The 18,985-nt window shown below is 39.0% G+C and overlaps 1 protein-coding gene across 3 annotated transcripts in view; it reads left to right on the top strand.

Annotated features, from left to right (window-relative positions):
* The window catches only part of ARHGEF28 (Rho guanine nucleotide exchange factor 28), a 313,178-nt gene that overhangs the window by 136,994 nt on the left and 157,199 nt on the right, over positions 1-18,985 (top strand). For all 3 annotated transcript variants that reach the window (XM_050793496.1, XM_050793501.1, XM_050793497.1), the window contains exons 5-6: positions 13,533-13,716; positions 16,144-16,324. In XM_050793496.1, the coding sequence (XP_050649453.1) occupies positions 13,533-13,716; positions 16,144-16,324 (365 nt within the window). The remainder of the gene's footprint in view (positions 1-13,532; positions 13,717-16,143; positions 16,325-18,985) is intronic.

Raw genomic sequence — 18,985 nt, 5'->3', positions numbered from 1 at the left:
TAGAGAAAAGAGATCTGTAGCCAGTAGGAAGCAAGATTTGTTTAATGATTGAAATGGAGCGTGGCTTGTGTTTTTATCTTTGAATACTGTCTGCTGGCCGTAGATATAGAAAGAAAATAGAGCAAGGCCCCAGAGCCTGGCACTGTAGGTTGGCCTGATGACTGCACTGTGTCCGGGTCTTACTAACCAGAGAAGGGTAAACTGATTTATAAGACTTACTTGCTGGCCCACAGACGAGGTGAAATGTCAGCTTTGTTACTCTGCTGTAAAGCTGTGTACTGGACGACAAGTTTGAAATAACATTAGCTGAAACACCAGTGGGTAGGAAACCCATAAAGGACAGGTTTATTACAAAATACAGGAAATACATGTTTCTGGGTTTTTGTTTTTTAATTTTGAAATCAATACATTATGGATAACAACTGATTCTGGGGTTTTGTTTGTTTCTCTTGGAAATCTTGACATTTTTCAAGGGATTGTGTACATACTCAGTATTGCTGTCTGGCCTTCTGTCACTTCTGATAGTATCTAATTAGACAAACATCTCTACATCTTTTCTGACATTTCAAGCTGGTAGTATACTCTTTCTGTTGCTAAGGCAACTCACTGGATGAATACTAGGGGTGGAGAGAATGTTCTTTAGATCCTATGGCACTTGTTACGATGGTAAATTGATAAAATTGTTTTACAATCCTCAGCACTATATATATATATATGTATATTATTTGTGAAGTTTTAAATCCTTAATTTTAAAATATCCTCTTTGTCTTACCTTCCTTTTGTAGTTTTTAATTTTTGAGGAATGTGTTTTCTGGCAGTAAAGAATTTAATATAGAATTAAACTTCTAAGGAAAAGGACTCCTCTCCCCCCAATCATTTGAATTCATTTTTCAGTTTAAGTAGGTAAACTCTTATTGAACACATTCTCTGTTTAAGGTACTACATGTTCAATAAGAAACAGCAGCTTCAACTCTTCCTTAAAAAATAAGCTTCCTACTTTTGTCTGGCCACAATGGCCCTCATACTGGAATAGAGAATTACGCACTTACTCTCACTTCTGGGAAATAGAACGTAGAGTTGGATTCAGGTCACTTTCTCTCCCTCAATTATAATTTTCAAGAACAAAAAATGTAAAGGGAAGCCAACAGCCTACCCTAATGTGCTTCCCAAAGCATTCGGGACTGTAGAAGGTTTTGAAGTCCCGTTCTTGGCTTACCTCCTCTGGGGCTTTTCTCCTCTTAAAACGTAGCAGGATGCATATAGCAGTTTTTGCTTGCACGCAGGGGATTAAAACTGAATTTAAAAAATGACAGTAACCAAGGAATATCTTCATAACCTTGAAGGAAAAACTTAAAATTTTGCTATTCTCATAGATTTCTTAATAGGATTTGAATGCTGGCAGTTGTCCTTGTACTATTTTATCTACAAACCAAATGAAACATTGGTTTGTAGAGAAAACACTGGTTTTAAAACTAGCGATGTTTGGAGGTTAAAATCCCCACGATTGAAAAAGTTGGGTAGGAGAGATCTGGGGAGCACAGTGAGGCAGGGAGTCAGAAAAGATGGTACATTCTTAGGGAAGTGACTAATTGTGCATCCTGTTGCAAAGTCCTCTTTACTTGGCCCAGTGTTGTTTAAGAGGCCTTGTCTTGACTCTCTCAGATATAAGCCTTGGTGTGGGGATGAAGCTGTATAGATAGAAACCTCAAAAAATATTCTGTAATCCTACCCTAGGTCCCCACATACCTACTGTCCTCTTCCACACCTATAACTGCAGTTGCTTTACTTTGCAAGTTTGACATGAGAATGTATGTGTGCTGTGAGTAGCGACACATCAAGTCAATATCTGGAGGAGAGAAGAAGCATGAGTGACGGGCGTTAGCCTGGGTCCTTAGAATTCGCTCAGCTCGGGTTCCTTCTGCTTATTTTCCCCTCACTCTCAATTTGTTGACCTTTTTTTTTCTTTTTTTTTCTTTTTTTAAGATGGAGTCTTACTGTATTGCCCAGGCTGGTCTCAGACTTCTGGGCTCAAGTGATTCTCTTTCCTCATCCTCCCAAGTAACTGGGACTATAGGTGTGTGCCACCACAACTAGGTAATTTTTTTGGGCTCAAATGATCCTCCTACCTCAGCCTCTGAGTAGCTGGGACTACAGGCACGAGCCACCACACCTGGCTGGTTCTCTTTTCTTGCCCTCTTTAAAAAAATTTTGAGGCTGGGCGTGGTGGCTCACACCTGTAATCCCAGCAGTTTGGGAGGCTCAGGTGGGTGGATCACTTGAGGTCAGGAGTTCAAGACCAGCCTGACCAATATGGTGAAACCGTGTCTTTACTAAAAATACAAAAATTAGCCAGGCGTGGTGGCACATGCCTGTAGTCCCAGCTACTTGGGAGGCTGAGGCAGGAGAATTGCATGAACCCAGGAGATGGAGGTTGCAGTGAGCCAAGATCGCACCACTGCACTCCAACCTGGGTGACAAAGCAAGACTCCCTCTCAAACAACAACAACAACAACAACAACAACAACAACAAAATCTATTTTGAGCTTTTTATTCTTGTATAAATTTTTCTTCACTACTCCCATCTTCCCATCTGCAGTTTATAGTAGGAGATACAAGTATATATGGTATTATATGAGTCAATCCTTGATTTTTAAAAAGTAGTCCCCAGTTCTTATAGTATATGACTCTCCTATGTTTCTTGTCAAAACTTTTAATTTTTATAGTCTTGATTTTTTTGTTGTTGATTTTAATGTATTTTTCCTTGATAAGTGCATGAGATATATCACTGCAGTTGAGGCCAATTCAGGCCATCCTTTGTATAATAGGAGGCATAATAGTTAAGAACTTGAGTTTTGGAGGTAGAAAAATCTAGGTTCAAATCCTTCATGTTCCATATACTACTTAAGTGAGCCTGAGCAATTGCATAATTATGTCAAGGGTTAGTTTCTGCCCCTATAAAATAAGGATAATAATAGTATATACATCATAGAATGACTGTCAGGATTAAATGAGATAATGCATATAAAGTGCTGAATAAAGGTTAGCTCTTTATAGAAACAAGAAAGGTAACATCCTTATAGTCACTGACACTGAGTAAGAATGAAAGAAATGTGGTGTGGAGGTTCATTTCTTTTTTTCATTCATGGATAATCGTTGCCCATCTGTATTCCTGGTTGACTTTTTTCCAACCTCCCCTTTCTCCCTCAAGATATGGCAGCACCTTTTATACCGATTTCCTGTTTGGTTTATCCCATTTACCTTCCTCTTCTAGTCTCACCAGAATATCCCTTGTGGATTGTGCCTTACTGGTGAAGGAAAGGATGAAATTATCCATTGAAGCTGTAGCTCATACCCAAAGAGTATAATATTTCTAAATCTGGGACTTTGGACACAAGACACTGGCTTCCAGTGCAAGGGCACTGAGTGGACCCTGCCTGGCTGTAGGCGAATGGCCAGTTTCCTGGTTGTGTTTGAAGGCAGACTACCAATGCAGACTTCAAAGCGCCATCTGCGAGGCATGATGAGTCCACACTTTTTCTGCTTGTCAATAATAAAATTAGACTGCAATGTATTTTCATTTGTCTCCCAAACAAAACAGGGTCCCTGGAGAGTCAAGTGGGAGGGCGTCTGAGAATTCTAGCTCGTCTGGGGTGGAAGGGGAGATCTTGCAGAAGAGTGCCTGCACACAGTTGGCTATCAGCAAATATCTGTTGGGTGAATGAATGGTGGAGTTGAATCATAGCCTTGAAGCAACATTAACAAATGGAAGAAAAATCGATACAGGCTGAAAAGGAGGAGGTATGCCATAATTGCTACTTACAACACCTAATGACCGCCTGCTGCCCGAAGCATGGGATTACAGCACATTTGTCTTAATAGCACATCTGGTATGCTACACTGATGCAATTACAGTGCCGGTAAGCAGGGAGCTAGCTCCTTGCAATTATGCCCTTAAATTGTAACCAGAGGAAAATTGTTTTCAAACATACCACATATCTATTTAGTGACTGTTTATTATAGTTTTTTGTATTAAAAAGATCAGAGAAATGTGTAAAACTGCTTAGTCCCCCCAATACTGGCATTTATAGTTCTTGAGAGCCCTGTCCCAATTTGTTATTTTCATTACAGCCCCCTCGCAATCCCAGGTAGTAGGCTGGGCAGATATCATGTCCGTTTTACAGATCAAGCAACTTGAAACTTGAGAATTAAATGGCTTTCCATTTCATTCTAGCTGTTAACTGAAGGCTTGGTATGTGTTCAAATCCAGAGCTTGGAATCCTTGGTATCCCCACCTTTGCACCATACAGTGTTGTATCTGGATTCTTAATGTCTTATACTGGTGGCTACATGCATAATTTAGTTTGGAAATATCCCCAGAATGTGAAGGTCAAAAATTGAGTTGCCATCTTGAAATTCTGATAAAGACTTTTTAAAGTTGCAACTGATTTAGTACTCATTCCACAAGCTAAAATAAAGTATATCTTGCCAATATGAGATGCAAAATCCAGGAAGTACCTTCCAGTGTTATACATCACTATGTGAATTTTCTGGAATGAAAGTGTGTGTGATGGGTGTTTTCCCAGATTATTTTCAGGTGATCTTCAGCCGGGGGTGGTTGTAATATGAGTGTCTCGACTGTGCTGAAGCAGAAAAGAAGTTTTAGGGAGCAAAAATCTGCCATTATGCTTGTTTCAGTCCTCCTCCTCTACCTTTTGGGCTTATGATCCAGCCATGCCCACCATGTTGGTCTCATGCTCTGTAGAACGTCCTGATTTCATGTCTTTCTTATGAGTGTATTTGTATTTGCAATTGCTATCTTGGACTCACCAACCTCTGATCTCCTGTATAAAAGGCTGATTTGTTTATCATGCCAGAGCTCTGAGTAGGCTGTGTAAATGGAAGATGCTCTAAGGCACAACCCCTTTCTCATTCTCATTGAGAATCCTGAAAACATCTTAAAGATTGTGTATGATACCCATGCCAAATTCTCTCTTCTGCTTTCCATGTAAATTTTTGATAATTTTTTTTTCATTGTACTTTTTGTTCATCATTTTTGGCATTTTATAAATATCTGTAAATTTTCATATCATGATACATGATGTAGGTTGAATTAATTTAACATGCAGATTAGTTTTCTTGTAGTCCAGACAGTTTCCTTACTTCTATTCACACTCTTTGTGTCTAGAGCTACAAATAATGAACTAAGCCTAGAGCTGTAGTTCATCACATAGTGATTTCATGGGCCAGATATTTATAGACAGTACCTGATTTATGATGGTTTGATTTATGATTTTGATTTTATCATTGTGTAAAAGCTGATGGTGTGAAAGCAATATACATTCAGTAGAAAGCGTACTTCAAATTTTGAATTTTGACCTTTTCCTGGGCTAGCCAAATGCAGTATGATGCTCTTGTGATGCTAGACAGTAATGGCGAGCCACGGCTCCCAGTCAACCAGCCACACAATCACAAGAGTAATCAGTCAATACTCCACAGTGCATTGCGTGGCCAGTGGTTTTTGGATATTATGTTTTGTGTTTGGCCATCCCATCATATTTACAAAACACCTATTTTCAACTTACACTATTTTCTACTTATGACTGGTTTATTGAGATATAATTCCATCATGAGTCAAAGAGTATCTGTATTTTATTCTGAACAAAAGTAAGCTAGCTGTATGCTTCGCAAGGGCAGGGACCACCACACCCATCTTTGTATCCACAGGGCCTGACAGATAATAATGGTCTCATCAATGTTTGTCTACTGAATGACTTAGATGAACAAATTGAGACCTGTATGAATACATATGTGGCTTTGGAAATCGGAATGGAACTTATTTTAATAAGTTGAATTTAATGTGAATTTAAAAAAATTAGTCTTCTAAAAATGTATTGTGTTGAATACATTTCAATGGCTCCACTCAGGTGTTGTGAAACATTACTTAGCCCTAAAAAATATAAGTACTTCTGAATTGACTTGTATTGAAAAATATTATTTGCTTCTAGATTATTGTATCCATCACATTTTAGCTTTAATATTTTGCTAAATGTTTAAGTGCTTTCCTGGTTTAGCAGTAAGTAATGTAGATTAAAAATCACTTTTAAGACTCACAGAAAACTCTTTTTGTTGTTCTTTGGTAAAATCTTATATGTAATAGATCTTAATTAAGAGCTGACTGGGTAGGCTGTGTTATAAAAGGAAGATATAGGTTTGCATATTGCTAACCACTTATTTATTTAAATTAGCAGATCCCAACTCTGGCTTTGCACTGGAATCACTTAGAATCTTTGGAAAAGTGTGATGCCTTGGCTCTGCCCCAGAAGTTCTGATTTAATTTTTCTGGAGAGGACCTTGAACATCAGTCTTATTAAAAAATAATAAAATAAGTTAAATAATTAACCAAGGTCTCCAGAACTCACAATCGCTGCTAGAGGAAATGTAAGTTATTACAACCATTCTGGAAAACACAGCAGCATTATCTAATACATTTAGAGAAACTAGTATCTCATAGCAAATCCGTTCCACAGCAATTCCATTCCTACCTATAAACCCTAGCAAGAAAACATGCTGATATGGTTTGGCTGTGTCCCCACCCAAATCTCATCTTGAATTGTAACTCCCACAATTCCTACATGTCATGAGAGAAACTGGTGGGAGGTGATTGAATTATGGGGGTGGGTCTTTCCCATACTGTACTTATGATAGTGAATGAGTCTCATGAGATCTGATGGTTTTTAAAATGGGAGTTTCCCTGCACACTCTCTCTCTCTTGCTGCCACCATGTAAGAAGTGCCTTTTGCCTTCTGCCATGATTGCTAGGTCTCCCTAGCCACATGGAATTGTAAGTCCATTAAACCTCTTTTGTAAATTGCTCAGTCTCAGGTATGTTTTTATCAGTAGTATGAAAATGGATTAATACGGTAAATTGGTACCAGTAGAGTGGGGTGCTGCTGAGCGGATACCTGAAAATGTGGAAGCAACTTTGGAACTGGGTAACAGGCAGGGGTTGGAACAGTTTGGAGGGCTCAGAAGAGGACAGGAAAATGTGCAAAAGTTTGGAACTTCCTAGAGACTTATTGAATGGCTTTGCCCAAAACGATGATAGCAATATGGACAATAAAGTCCAGGCTGAGATAGTCTCAGATGGAAATGAGAAACTTGTTGAGAACTGGAGCAAAGGTTACATTTTAGCAAAGAGACTGACAGCATTTTGCTCCTGTTCTAGAGATTCATGGAATTTTGAACTTGAGAGTCATGATTTAGGGCATCTGGTGGAAGAAATTTCTAAGCAGCAAAGCCTTCAAGAAGTGACTTGGGTGTTGTTAAAGGCATTCAGTTTTATAATGGAAGCAGAGCATAAAAGATTGGAAAATTTGCAGCCTGACAGTGCGATAGAAAAGAAAATCCCATTTTCCGAGGAGAAATTCAAGCTGGCTGCAGAAATTTGCATAAGTAATGAAGAACTGAATATTAATCCCCAAGACAATGGGGAAAATGTCTCCAGGGCATGTCAGAGGTCTTCATGGGAGACCCTCCCATCACAGTCCCAGAGGCCTAGGAGAAAATCGTTTCATGGGCTGGGCCCAGGGTTCCCATATTGTGCAGTCTAGGGACTTGGTGCCTGGCATCCCAGCTGCTCCAGCTGTAGCTGAAAGGAGCCAATGCAGAACTTGGGCCATGGCTTCCAAGGGTGCAAACCTCAAGCCTTGGCAGCTTCCACAATGGTGTTGAGCCTGCGAGTGCACAGAAGTCAAGAATTGAGGTTTGGGAACCTCCACCTAGATTTCAAAGGATGTATAGAAATGCCTGGATGTCCATGACAGAAGTTTGCTGCAAGGGTGGGGCTCTCATGGAGAACCTCTGCTAGGGTAGTGTGGAAGGGAAATATGAGGTGGGGCCCCGACACAGAGTTCCTACTGGGACACTGCCTAGTGGAGCTGTGAGAAGAGGGCCACCATCTTCCAGACCCCGGAATGGTAGATCCACTGACAGCTTGCACTGTGCACCTGGAAAAGCCACAGACACTCAACATCAGCTCATGAAAGCAGCTGGGAGGGAGGCTCTACCCTGCGAAGCCACAGCAGCAGAACTGCCCAAGACCGTGGGAATCCACCTCTTGCATCAGTGTGACCTGGATGTGAGACATGGAGTCAAAGGAGATCGTTTTTGGAGCTTTAAGATTTGACTGCTCCGCTGAATTTCAGAATTACATAGGGCCGGTAGCCTCTTTGTTTTGGCCAATTTCTCCCATTTGGAATGAGTGTGTTTACCCAATGCCTGTACCCCCATTGTATCTAGGAAGTAACTAGCTTGCTTTTGATTTTACAGGCTCATAGGCGGAAGAGGCTTGCCTTGTCTCAGATGAGACTTTGGACTGTGGACTTCTGAGTTAATGCTGAAATGAGTTAAGCCTTTGGGGGACTGCTGGGAAGGCATGATTGGTTTTAAAATGTAATTTGGGAGGGGCTGGGGCAGAATGATATGATTTGGCTGTGTCCTCACACAAATCTCATCTTGAATTATAACTCCCACAATTCCCATGTATCATGGGAGGAACCTGGTGAGAGGTGATTGAATTATGAGGATGGGTCTTTTCCGCACTGTTCTCATGATGGTGAATGAGTCTCATGAGATCGGATGGTTTTCAAGATGGGAGCTTCCCTGCACGAGCTCTCTCTTGCCGCTGCCATGTAAGAAGTGCCTTTTGCCTTCCACCATGAGTGTGAGGCCTCCCTAGCCACGTGGAACTGTAAGTCCATTAAACCTCTTTCTTTTGTAGATTGCCCAGTCTCAGGTATGTCTTTATCAGCAGCGTGAAAATGGACTAATACACATGCAAATATCAGAAAAAATAATTTATCCTGTGTCTGTATGTGTATATATATGTGTGTGTGAGAGAGAGGCAGAGGGAGACAGAGACAGAAAAACAGAGAGATACACTCATAGCAATGGACCCCGGGGGTACAAATACCCCTTTTCCTTTCCTAATCACATTCTTCTCTTTTTCCTAACAGGTATTATGCTGACTTTTATAGTAGCCATTTCCTTGCTTTTCTTTATAGTGTTATAACCTATGTATATATGCCTAAGTAATAATTTTAACTTTTACTCTTCTTGAACTTCATATTAATTGAAACATATCCTGTGTATTTTGTGACTTGATTTTCCCCCCTTGACATTATATTCATTACTTCCTTCTGTGTTAATCTGTAATTCATTTTGATTGTTAGAATATTGTTGTATGATTGCACTGCAATTTATTCCTTTGATGAACATTAAGATTACTTTGAATTTTGACCATTTATAATTTATTACATGGTTTCTTGCTAGGGTTTATAGGTAGGAATGGAATTGTTGTGGACTGGATTTGCGTTAGTTTCTCTGACTTTATTAGGTTATGTTGCTGTGTTTTCCAAAGGGGTTGTAACAGTTTACATTTCCTCTAGCAGTGATTGTGAGTTCTGGAGACCCTGATTAATTATTTAACTTATTTTATTATTTGTAATAGACTTTTTAAGAACAGTTTTAGGTTCATAGCAAAATTGAGTGGAAGGTACAGATATTTTCCCATATATTCTCTGCCCCTACACATGTACAGCCTCCCCTATTATCAATACGCCCCACAGAGTGGCACATTTGGCTATGATTGATTAGCCTACATTTGAAAGGTGAATTTATTCTTCAATCTCCCAAGCTAAGCCTTTGGCTAATTGAAAGGTATGACCAGATCTTGTGTAGATATGATAATGGTTCCAAATTGACCAGTAACAAAACCACTTTCCTTTAGTAACACTCAAACTGTCTGACATTCCTTAACCTTGTGCTTCAGATGCCTGGAAGCTCTCTTGACCTGTGCTGTTTTTGCAGATCATAACCATAGAGTTAGAACAGGATTGAACACTCTTAGGAACCTTGGATCTTTATTGTGACAGACTCATTTGATGGGCAAAGAAACTGATGCCTGGCAGAATGAGAAGCACAAAGTCTGCACTCCCTTCCTATCTGGGTCAGATGGACTCCTGTTATGCAGTAAGGAATGGCTTATTGAATGGCACAGCCTGTTCAGTTCCTTTTTGTGTCTCAGTGTTTGTGCTGTCATGATGTTATAGGTCATACCTTTTAATGTTTGCCATTAGAGCAATTATTAGTAATTCTGCTTTGGTTACATTAGTTCAAATAACTCCTGGCACCAACCAAACAGGAAGAGACATTTAGTTAGTTAAAGAAATTATTTTAAACACTCCCACCTCTGCCAAATTGTATAACCTCTTTCCACAATTTGTTTTCCTGGCTGATGTTAAGAAATCTGAAACTCTATAACAAGCAGAATTATTTATATATGTCATGATGCTTCCTATTTCAAGCTGTTTGCCTTACTCTGCACTCTGAACTTTCATACTGAATGAGAAAGCTCTCTCTTACAACATTTTGGTCAGTTTCTATTTGTTTTCTTTAAACATCAGAAGATTCTCTCTTCCACTGCCTTCCCTCCTACCCGGGAAGTGGGTAGATTCTCAGAAAGAGAGTCAACAGTGAGCCATTCAGGCCTGTATGTTTACTGTTCTCTCTCATTGAACAAGATGTGAGGATGGAGCCAGAAGGAGAGAAGAGGGAGCTGGATTAGCGGAACAAGCTTGGAGAGCTCTCCTGTTGGAGGAAACAGATCTGCTCACACTCACACTGTTGGTCAGGTTGAATACAGTGAAATACACTCCAGGTTTAATGGTATTTAGGGCATTGCACCAGACATGGCAGAAAGTGTTACTTAAATTGATACCATGCTTCCCTTTACCAATGGTATAATTTGAAAAGAGGACACAAAAGGTTTAGATGTTCCCTTTTGATCATTTTTTTGGGAGGGGAAAGAAAATTACAATCCATACAACCATGGAATATTTCTCACTATATCCAGGTTAGGAAATATGTCTTAGAAATTCCATCCTGGCCAGGTACGGTGGCTCATGCCTATAATCCCAGCACTTTGGGAGGCCAAGGCAGGTGGATAACCTGAGGTCAGGAGTTCAAGATGAGACTGGCCAACATGGTAAAAACCCATCTCTACTAAAAATACAAAAATTAGCTGAGGGCAATGGCACGTGCCTGTAATCCTAGCTACTCAGGAGGTTGAAGCAGGAGAGTCACTTGAAACTGGGAGGCAGAGGTTGCAGTGAGCCAAAATTGCACCACTGCATTCCAGCCTGGGCAACAGAGTGCGACTCCATTTCAAAAAAAAAAAAAAAAAAAGAAAGAAATTCCATCCTAGTATGCCTGGTTAATATCTCATGCTGACAGGTTTTCCTGTGTTGGAGAGTACACATGCACATATGTATGCATATGTATATTTGTTACCTGATCCTAACAAGTCTCTTCCTGGTTATTACTTAAAAAGGAAGAAAAATGCAAATATTATCCAACATTTTAGATACCCTGCTGGGAATCTAAAAACAAAAACCTTACTTTTTAATCAAAGGAGTATAATGGTCAAAAGTTAAAGGATAAAATAGTCAAAGATAAGTTCTGTAATAGCTAACATAGTTCTTTCAATTTTCATAAAGCTGAAGATATCAAGTATATTAAACAAATGTCTGGCAGGAATGTATTGCCTTGTCTGTTTTTAGATATTTTGGTATTTTGAATGTTGTTTTACTGGGGGGATATGTTCTGTGTCACACAGCTGACTGATAGAGCAAATATACTGGTAAGTTGGTGGCATTTCACTGTGATGAGTTCATTTACATATTGTAAGTATAATGCCTTGCATTCATTGATCTAGATACCTATATCTCTATAGATATATAAACAATTAAAAATTTAAACTAAGCCTTTTTTTTTGCATTCATTTATGGTGGAGTGTTTCCTTCTAATTGTTTCAAATTAGAGCTTTGTAGAAACCTGGCTTCCCAAATATCATCATTATCACAGCCTGCTGGTAAGACAAAGTTGAGTTTATTGGCTACTATGGTATGGGAGAACACAACCTCCACAGGGCCTTAGAGGTGTCTTGAAGGGGGAGCAGTGAGGTGAGAATTTACTGAGAACTTGAAGTTTGGCTTAATGAGGGTCTTTTTTTTTGAGACAGGGCCTCACTTTGTGGCCCAGGTTGGAGTGCAGTGGTGTAATCTCCACTCACTGCAACCTCTGCCTCCTGGGCTCAAGCGATCCTCCCACCTCAGCCTGCTGATTAGCTGGAACCACAGGCGAGTGCCACCATGCCAGTTTAATTTTTGTATTTTTTGCAGAGAGTGGGTTTTACCACATTCACCAGGCTGGTCTTGAGCTCCTGGGCTCAAGTGATTCTCCCACATTGGCCTCCCAAAGTGCTGGGATTACAGGCATGAACCACCATGCCCGGCCTTATAAGGGTCTTTTAATATTGGGGATGGTGGTGGGCGGGGCATGTTGGACAGGGAAGAAGCTTGATCAGGACTTGGGAAGGATCATAACGTAGTTAGGATTGCTTTTAGGGTTTAAACTGCATTTTGTTGGTTTCTACTGAACAGTTGGTTAGTCTTGCGGAAGGTTCCTATAATGAGCAATCATTCATTTGCCTGGGCAAGTGGCTCCTGGAATAGTAAAATCGTGCTAATGAAGATAATGGAATAGTAAAATAGTGTTAATATGGACAGGAAACTGTGGAGAAGTAGGTCATTTTGTTCTCAGTGTCCATTTTAAAGTGAACAATTCAATGTACAGACTATTCAAACTAAGTAATTTAAACATACACAAACTGTAGAGATTTTAACAGCCAATTGCCATGCAATGCCACAAATGCTCAATAGCTTTCGTTTGCCAGACACTATGCTAGATATTGGGAATAAAATACCTCAAGGACCCCTCTTCCTGGAAGATGATAACGGAGAGTGGCCAACACCACAGTGGAGCTGACGCACACGGACCGACCAAGGGCCTTCTGTGCAGGGGCCTTACAGGCCGAGCTTCCTGAGCAGCGCATTGGGGTGGCTTTGACAATATTGACATAATCTCAGGGATTTAGTAGATGGGTAAAAGCACTGCTGTGAAGTTTGAGAACGACCCATATGAAGCCATTTCTGTTACTGCTTCTCATCAGGGGAGGAGCAGCGTTGAGGACAAAGGGTGGACACGGAGGTCCCTCTACAGCCTTGGCCTCTGAGAGCCTCCCTGCCTGAGCAGCAGGATCTCCTCAAGGAACTCTCTGCATATCAACAAGTGTCTGTTTTCAAAGAATGGTCTTTTCCTAGAACCTGCTTCCCTAGATGACTGCACTGCATGTCTAGTGAAAGAGGACGTGAATGTGTAATGCAGTAGGTGGAAAGAACGCTCTACCTGTGCTGAGCGGACCTGGCCCCAGCACCTACTGCCTACCTGGCCATTCACAAGCCTCTTGAACTCTCCAAATTTGTAAAATGAGATATAGCAATTAGGTGCCATTGTTAATTTCTTCCAACTCTGACATTCTTATTATGTCTAAATACATTGTCCCTTTGATAAAATGTGTAAAACAAACTTTGTAAATGGAGGAATTAATATGGTATGTGTTTTTTCCTCTTCAGTATCTTCTCACAGAGAATCTCTTCTACACCTGGCTATGAGATGGGGCCTGGCTAAGCTTTCCCAGTTCTTCTTGCGTCTCCCGGGGGGAGTCCAGGCCTTAGCTTTACCTAATGAAGACGGTGCCACACCATTAGACTTAGCTTTACGTGGCGGACACTCCAAGCTGGTGGAAGATGTCACAAAGTGAGTTTGGCTACTTGATAGTCTCTCTCTTAATCTATTTCTGTAAAGTTGGCCAAGCATTATAGAAAAATGGAAATAACCAAATCACAAGCTAATGTTGGTTTATGTTTTACTGTTAGCTCTCATGCACATACGTAGATCATATAAACAGATATATTGATGTAATTGGTATTAATGTTTCATGAGGGTGAGACAGGAAAAAAGGTCTCAAAAGGCTCTGAAACGAGTGATAATGAAAAAAATTGGGGAAATGCTAGCATTTAGATTTCAGCTTAAATGTCACCCCCTTCTGTGTTATTCTCTTTGATGATTATGATTAATTCACAATGTTAAGTATGAGTAACATTATGACTAATTCATAATATTAATTTATAATTATATATGTGATCATTTGTTTCATATATATCTCTTAATCATTTGAGGTCTGGGACTATTTCTGTTTTACCCACTGCAATACTCTAGTACAATGTCCAGCATATAATATTTGTTGAAATGATATAAATTTTTTTTGTATCAATGAATAACAGACAAATGCTATGGTATGATTTAACCAATGTGATGGTCAGTATGGTCTGATGAAATAGTGTAAAGAAAATAATTTGTAAACTATAATGTTATCTATGTTAAAGAGGGTATCAACACTTCCATTGAATAATGAGTGTATTGTTGGTTACTTAGAATGGTTCAGGTCAGTCATTATTCTTAGCTTATGAAAGATGGATTCATATATAGTGATTTTTTTTTACTTAACGTGGTAAAAAACCAAAGTATAAATGGGAAAGTACATTGAAAATTATAACATGCTACATAAATATTAACCATTGTTAGAGTAAATGCTACATAAATATTAAATATTATTACAGTGTTATTACGTGGCATGTTCAGATGGACTGGCTTTTCTTGTTTGGCTCATGGAACTCCATGTAATTAATTTATGGTTATGTAGTACATAAGTGGACATTAAATCAGAGCTTTTTGTTTATTTTTTTTTTCTCATTTGATCAAATGACCATCAACCAAGGGGCAAGCCTATCTGGAGGGAATTGTCCTTTTCCTTGTTTTAACATGACTCCACTTCCTTGGCTAAAAAGGGCAAGGCAAGAACACTTCCTTTGACTCATTCATTGTGAACAGCTCTGTGTTCCACTGAGGTCCTAGAGGCACATTCATCTGTTGGTAGCTTTATATCTTTTTACTGTGTCCAAGACAAGACGATACATGTTTAAAAAGTTTCTAGGTCTAATAAATCCATTCATGGATGGGATTAGAAGTAGACTGTAAGCTAAATTCTGGTGATATGATAATAGAGCTTCCATATTCTAAATTAACAGCAATGACCTTATTGCTCAGGTTCAGAGACCATTCATCTCAGTGACTTGTTACTGGCATGGGGAGTTGTTTTCTGGAAACTTCTGGAGTCCTTGCCAGTAATGAGTGTCAAGAGTTTGGAGAGGTCCCCCAAGACTTAGAGTACACCTGTTCTTTATGGATCTCTTTTTGTCACTCCATCTGATGGAGATAACATATACTTCATTGGAAATATACTATATTTTTGTAAAGCAAGCATTCATTAACAAAATAAGGTCATGTTAAAAGAGGAAAGGGGCATAGAGCTAGTTCTGTGAATTGAGGAATCTGGAAACAATCTGGTGGGAAATGACATGTTGAGGTGTGCTGTAATCCAAGAACATTAATATTTCCCTTTGAGGTTTCTTTACTGTTACTCTTACAGGATGTTATAAGCCATCCAAAATATTGCAATACTAACCATGAAGCCTACATGTAATTTACAAATGTACAAATGTTCTCAGCCAAGATACAACAGAAAATAAGTATATAGTCAAGAATTTAGGTGGAAATGTCGTTCCTTTATGTATGAGTGTATTCAGAAATACAACATGATCAAATTTGTGCATGTTTTAATTTGCATAAGAAAGGATTTACAACAATGGTACCATGTGTTATGAATATCTCACTTGTTTATAACATCCAAACCTCACCATGTTCCCTGGAGAGCATATCTGTTTCCACAGTAATCACCTAATAAACCATTGGCTGCCAGCTAATTTGTTCTACTACAGGTAGCCCCGGTAAAGTGAGAGGCATCTTTTCAGATTAAAAGGAGAATGAAATGTTGAGGTAAAGTACTGTGTTTAAAATTCAGTACCGTTTCATTCTTTATGTAAACCTTTAAAGTATGTAGTATATGTCAGTGGTTTTCAATAGACTTCTTCTCTAGGTAGAAAAAGAAAGGTGGCTGTGTTAGTATCTGTTTTCATGATCTTATGTATTTTATTGCATGTAGGTGACTTTCAAGGATCATTTTGCCAGTTGGATTTGTAAGATCGGGGCAGTGATCCTAAGTGCTGGGATCCTGGGGCTGGTGTCTTTGAAGCTCTGTGTGGGTTTTGATTTGTGTTGTTTCAGTTTTCAGGGCAGATGGTCGCCGAGCTTCTCCCGAGTGCAGCTCAGTGAAGAAGCCTCCTTGCATTACATTCACTCATCGGAAACGCTGACCCTGACCCTTAACCACACAGCTGAGCATTTGTTGGAGGCAGATATTAAACTCTTCCGGAAATACTTTTGGGATAGAGCCTTTCTTGTCAAGGTTTGTACACAGTGATCCTGGCATACAATAATGCATGCTTCAGAGAATGCAGGCATCAATTTCTTATTATGAGAACAGTGTTTTTTGGGGGTAGGACTTTTTTTTAATGAAACCTTGGGGGACATGAAATTGGAAACTGCATTAGATCAGTAGAATGAAGATTATTATATATTTTGTAGTAGTTTGTATAATATTTTCATTTTCTTTTCTGAGCCTTTCCATAGTTGGCTTTTAATACTTTAATATTGGATATTTTCTCTTAATGTATTGATTGTATTATAATTATTATCTAAAGCAGTTACAGTTAGGGCTATCTTACATGTATAATATCTACTCCCGGATTTTCGTATTGCTCAAATGTAGCTAAGCATTTGTTCCAGTGCAGAATCCAGTACAGAAGCCAGTACAGATTCTACTTGAATGGAAACAGGTAAAAACCTAGTTCTTTTCCAAAGAGGTTTTCCCCTTCCCATCATGGTCCAAACCCCACCTTTGAGTGCTATCATAGCATGCCCATCTCAGGGTTTAAAACATTTCAACTTTATCTCTCTCTTTTTTTTTTTTTTGGTAGATTTTGAAAGAATACTAAGAATATTTCCATCTTTTAATTATGATTAATCAAAGTGTTATTTTGAGTAACGGGGCTTGAGTCAATCTAGTTGGCAGTGCTCCAGGGTCTAATGGACACACTCATCAGATCCTGTGGCCTCCTATGTTCTCAAGCACATTGCTTCACAAGGCACAGGTCTCATGACTATTTAGGCTTTACAGAGTAAAAAGTCAACTTAGAAAACCAATATTATCATTGACCACAGGTTCAGCTTTTGTAGAATATTTGCTTCATGTAATTGAAATAATTATTCATATAATTCATATAATTGAAATAAGCCAAAAATGTTATGTATCAAACAAAGATTATTATTGGCTTACTCCATATAGAGTTTTATTTAAACAGTTAAAATAAAACATGGTCTTCAGAGTATGATCTTTCTCTCTTTGCTAGGTTTTAGGGAATTTGGTTTGTAATTTTCTGACATACAGCATCACATACAGTATATACAGAATGAGGGTCGTCTTTTAAGGATGCTTGTCATTTAAAACTACTCAAGCCAGCTGGGCACGGTGGCTTATGCCTGTAATCCCGGCACTTTGGGAGGCCGAGGTGGGTGGATCATGAGGCCAGGAAATCGAGACCAATCTGGCCAACATGGTGAAACCTCGTCTCTACTAAAAATACAAAAATTAGCTGGGCACAGTGGCATGCGCTCAGCCATCATTGTGGTTTCTCACCAAAGCACCAAGTGGTGGTTATTCCGGCTGGGCAGACACTTGGTTTTGCCATGCATCAGTTCCGGGGGGACAGAGCTCAGCCAAATGCCTTTCCTCGGAAGACATGCTCAGACAGCGGCGTGGCACTTGGTGACTATCCTGAAAAGAACAGAACAAACTCTATTGAATGTTTGCTTCATTATAAAATCCTCTAAAGTCTTAGGCTACATTTGTGATTTCTCATATACGTTTGAGATAATACTGATGACCTTGGGGAAGATTTATGATGAGTAAATCTAGATACCTCAATAATTTATTGTAGTGGACTTCATAATCACAAAGGCCAAATGGAGATGGTTCTCCGGTTTCTATGAGATTTTCATCTTATGAAAAACACCTGATACAAGAATCAGTGAAGTGGAATGGCCTTATGTTTCAAGTTTCCACATCCCTCTTTTTCCTTCCTTTCTTGAGGTATATGGCTGTTAGTGAGCAGAGAAACCAAGAAGGAAGGGCTGAGAGATTCTTTATGACATCCAAAGATGTTGTTACTTGCCTGACAAAGTGATTCTATTGTATTCTTATCTAAATTTTTTTGTGGTGCATATTACTTGGTTAGATATTATTTTAAATGTAAGCAGGTGATAGTTACTTTATAGGTTGTCCACACTAAAGCTTTACAACTTTGGATAATAAATATTATGAGATTACATATAGATTTTGTATAAAAGTATTCATGCTTTATTGAATCTTATCTAAAAGTCCGTTTTGATATGACAGCTATAGATGGTGACTTTGATTTGAGTGACTGATCTGTTCTCACTGAACTACAGCCCATATTCAGTCTTCTCCAAGGAGATATGTTTAGTCTCTGGATTTGGGCGTTGCTTAGTTATTTGTAGTCCTGTAGAACAATGACAGTAAAACCTTGCTGTGGAAACCTGAGTTTGCTTTACGATATATAAGAGCTCTCCAGGTGAACCCAGTCAGAAGTCATACTTGTTCAGAGTTGTAAAGGGTTGGTGCTTTCATACTGTATTTCAGTTGACAGTGATGGCCTGACAGTTTCTAATAAACATTAAATGTTAAAATGGAAGGTGGTGCTAAATATCCAAACCGTAAAGACAGAATATTAGGAAATTAAATAATAAGCAAACTGTAGCCATGTCTTTTAATCACTTTTTAGTTATTTCATCATAACAATCCGAATGCTGATAATTCTACTCTAGAGCTTGGCTAAAATTAATAAGCAACTAGGAAATTTAAGTTTTTAAAGGTATATTCAAAATTACTTATAAGGATAAAAATTAAGTTTGAATATATTCTATTTTCAAGAGAAAATAGCATTTCCTTATTTCAAGTTTTGTTGTGTAATCAGAAACCAGCATTGCC

The sequence above is a fragment of the Macaca thibetana genome, chromosome 6, assembly GCF_024542745.1.
Source record: "Macaca thibetana thibetana isolate TM-01 chromosome 6, ASM2454274v1, whole genome shotgun sequence".
Taxonomy (NCBI): Eukaryota; Metazoa; Chordata; class Mammalia; order Primates; family Cercopithecidae; genus Macaca; species Macaca thibetana.
Note: the sequence above shows the minus strand (reverse complement) of the source record. Positions and strands in the feature narration are given on the sequence as shown.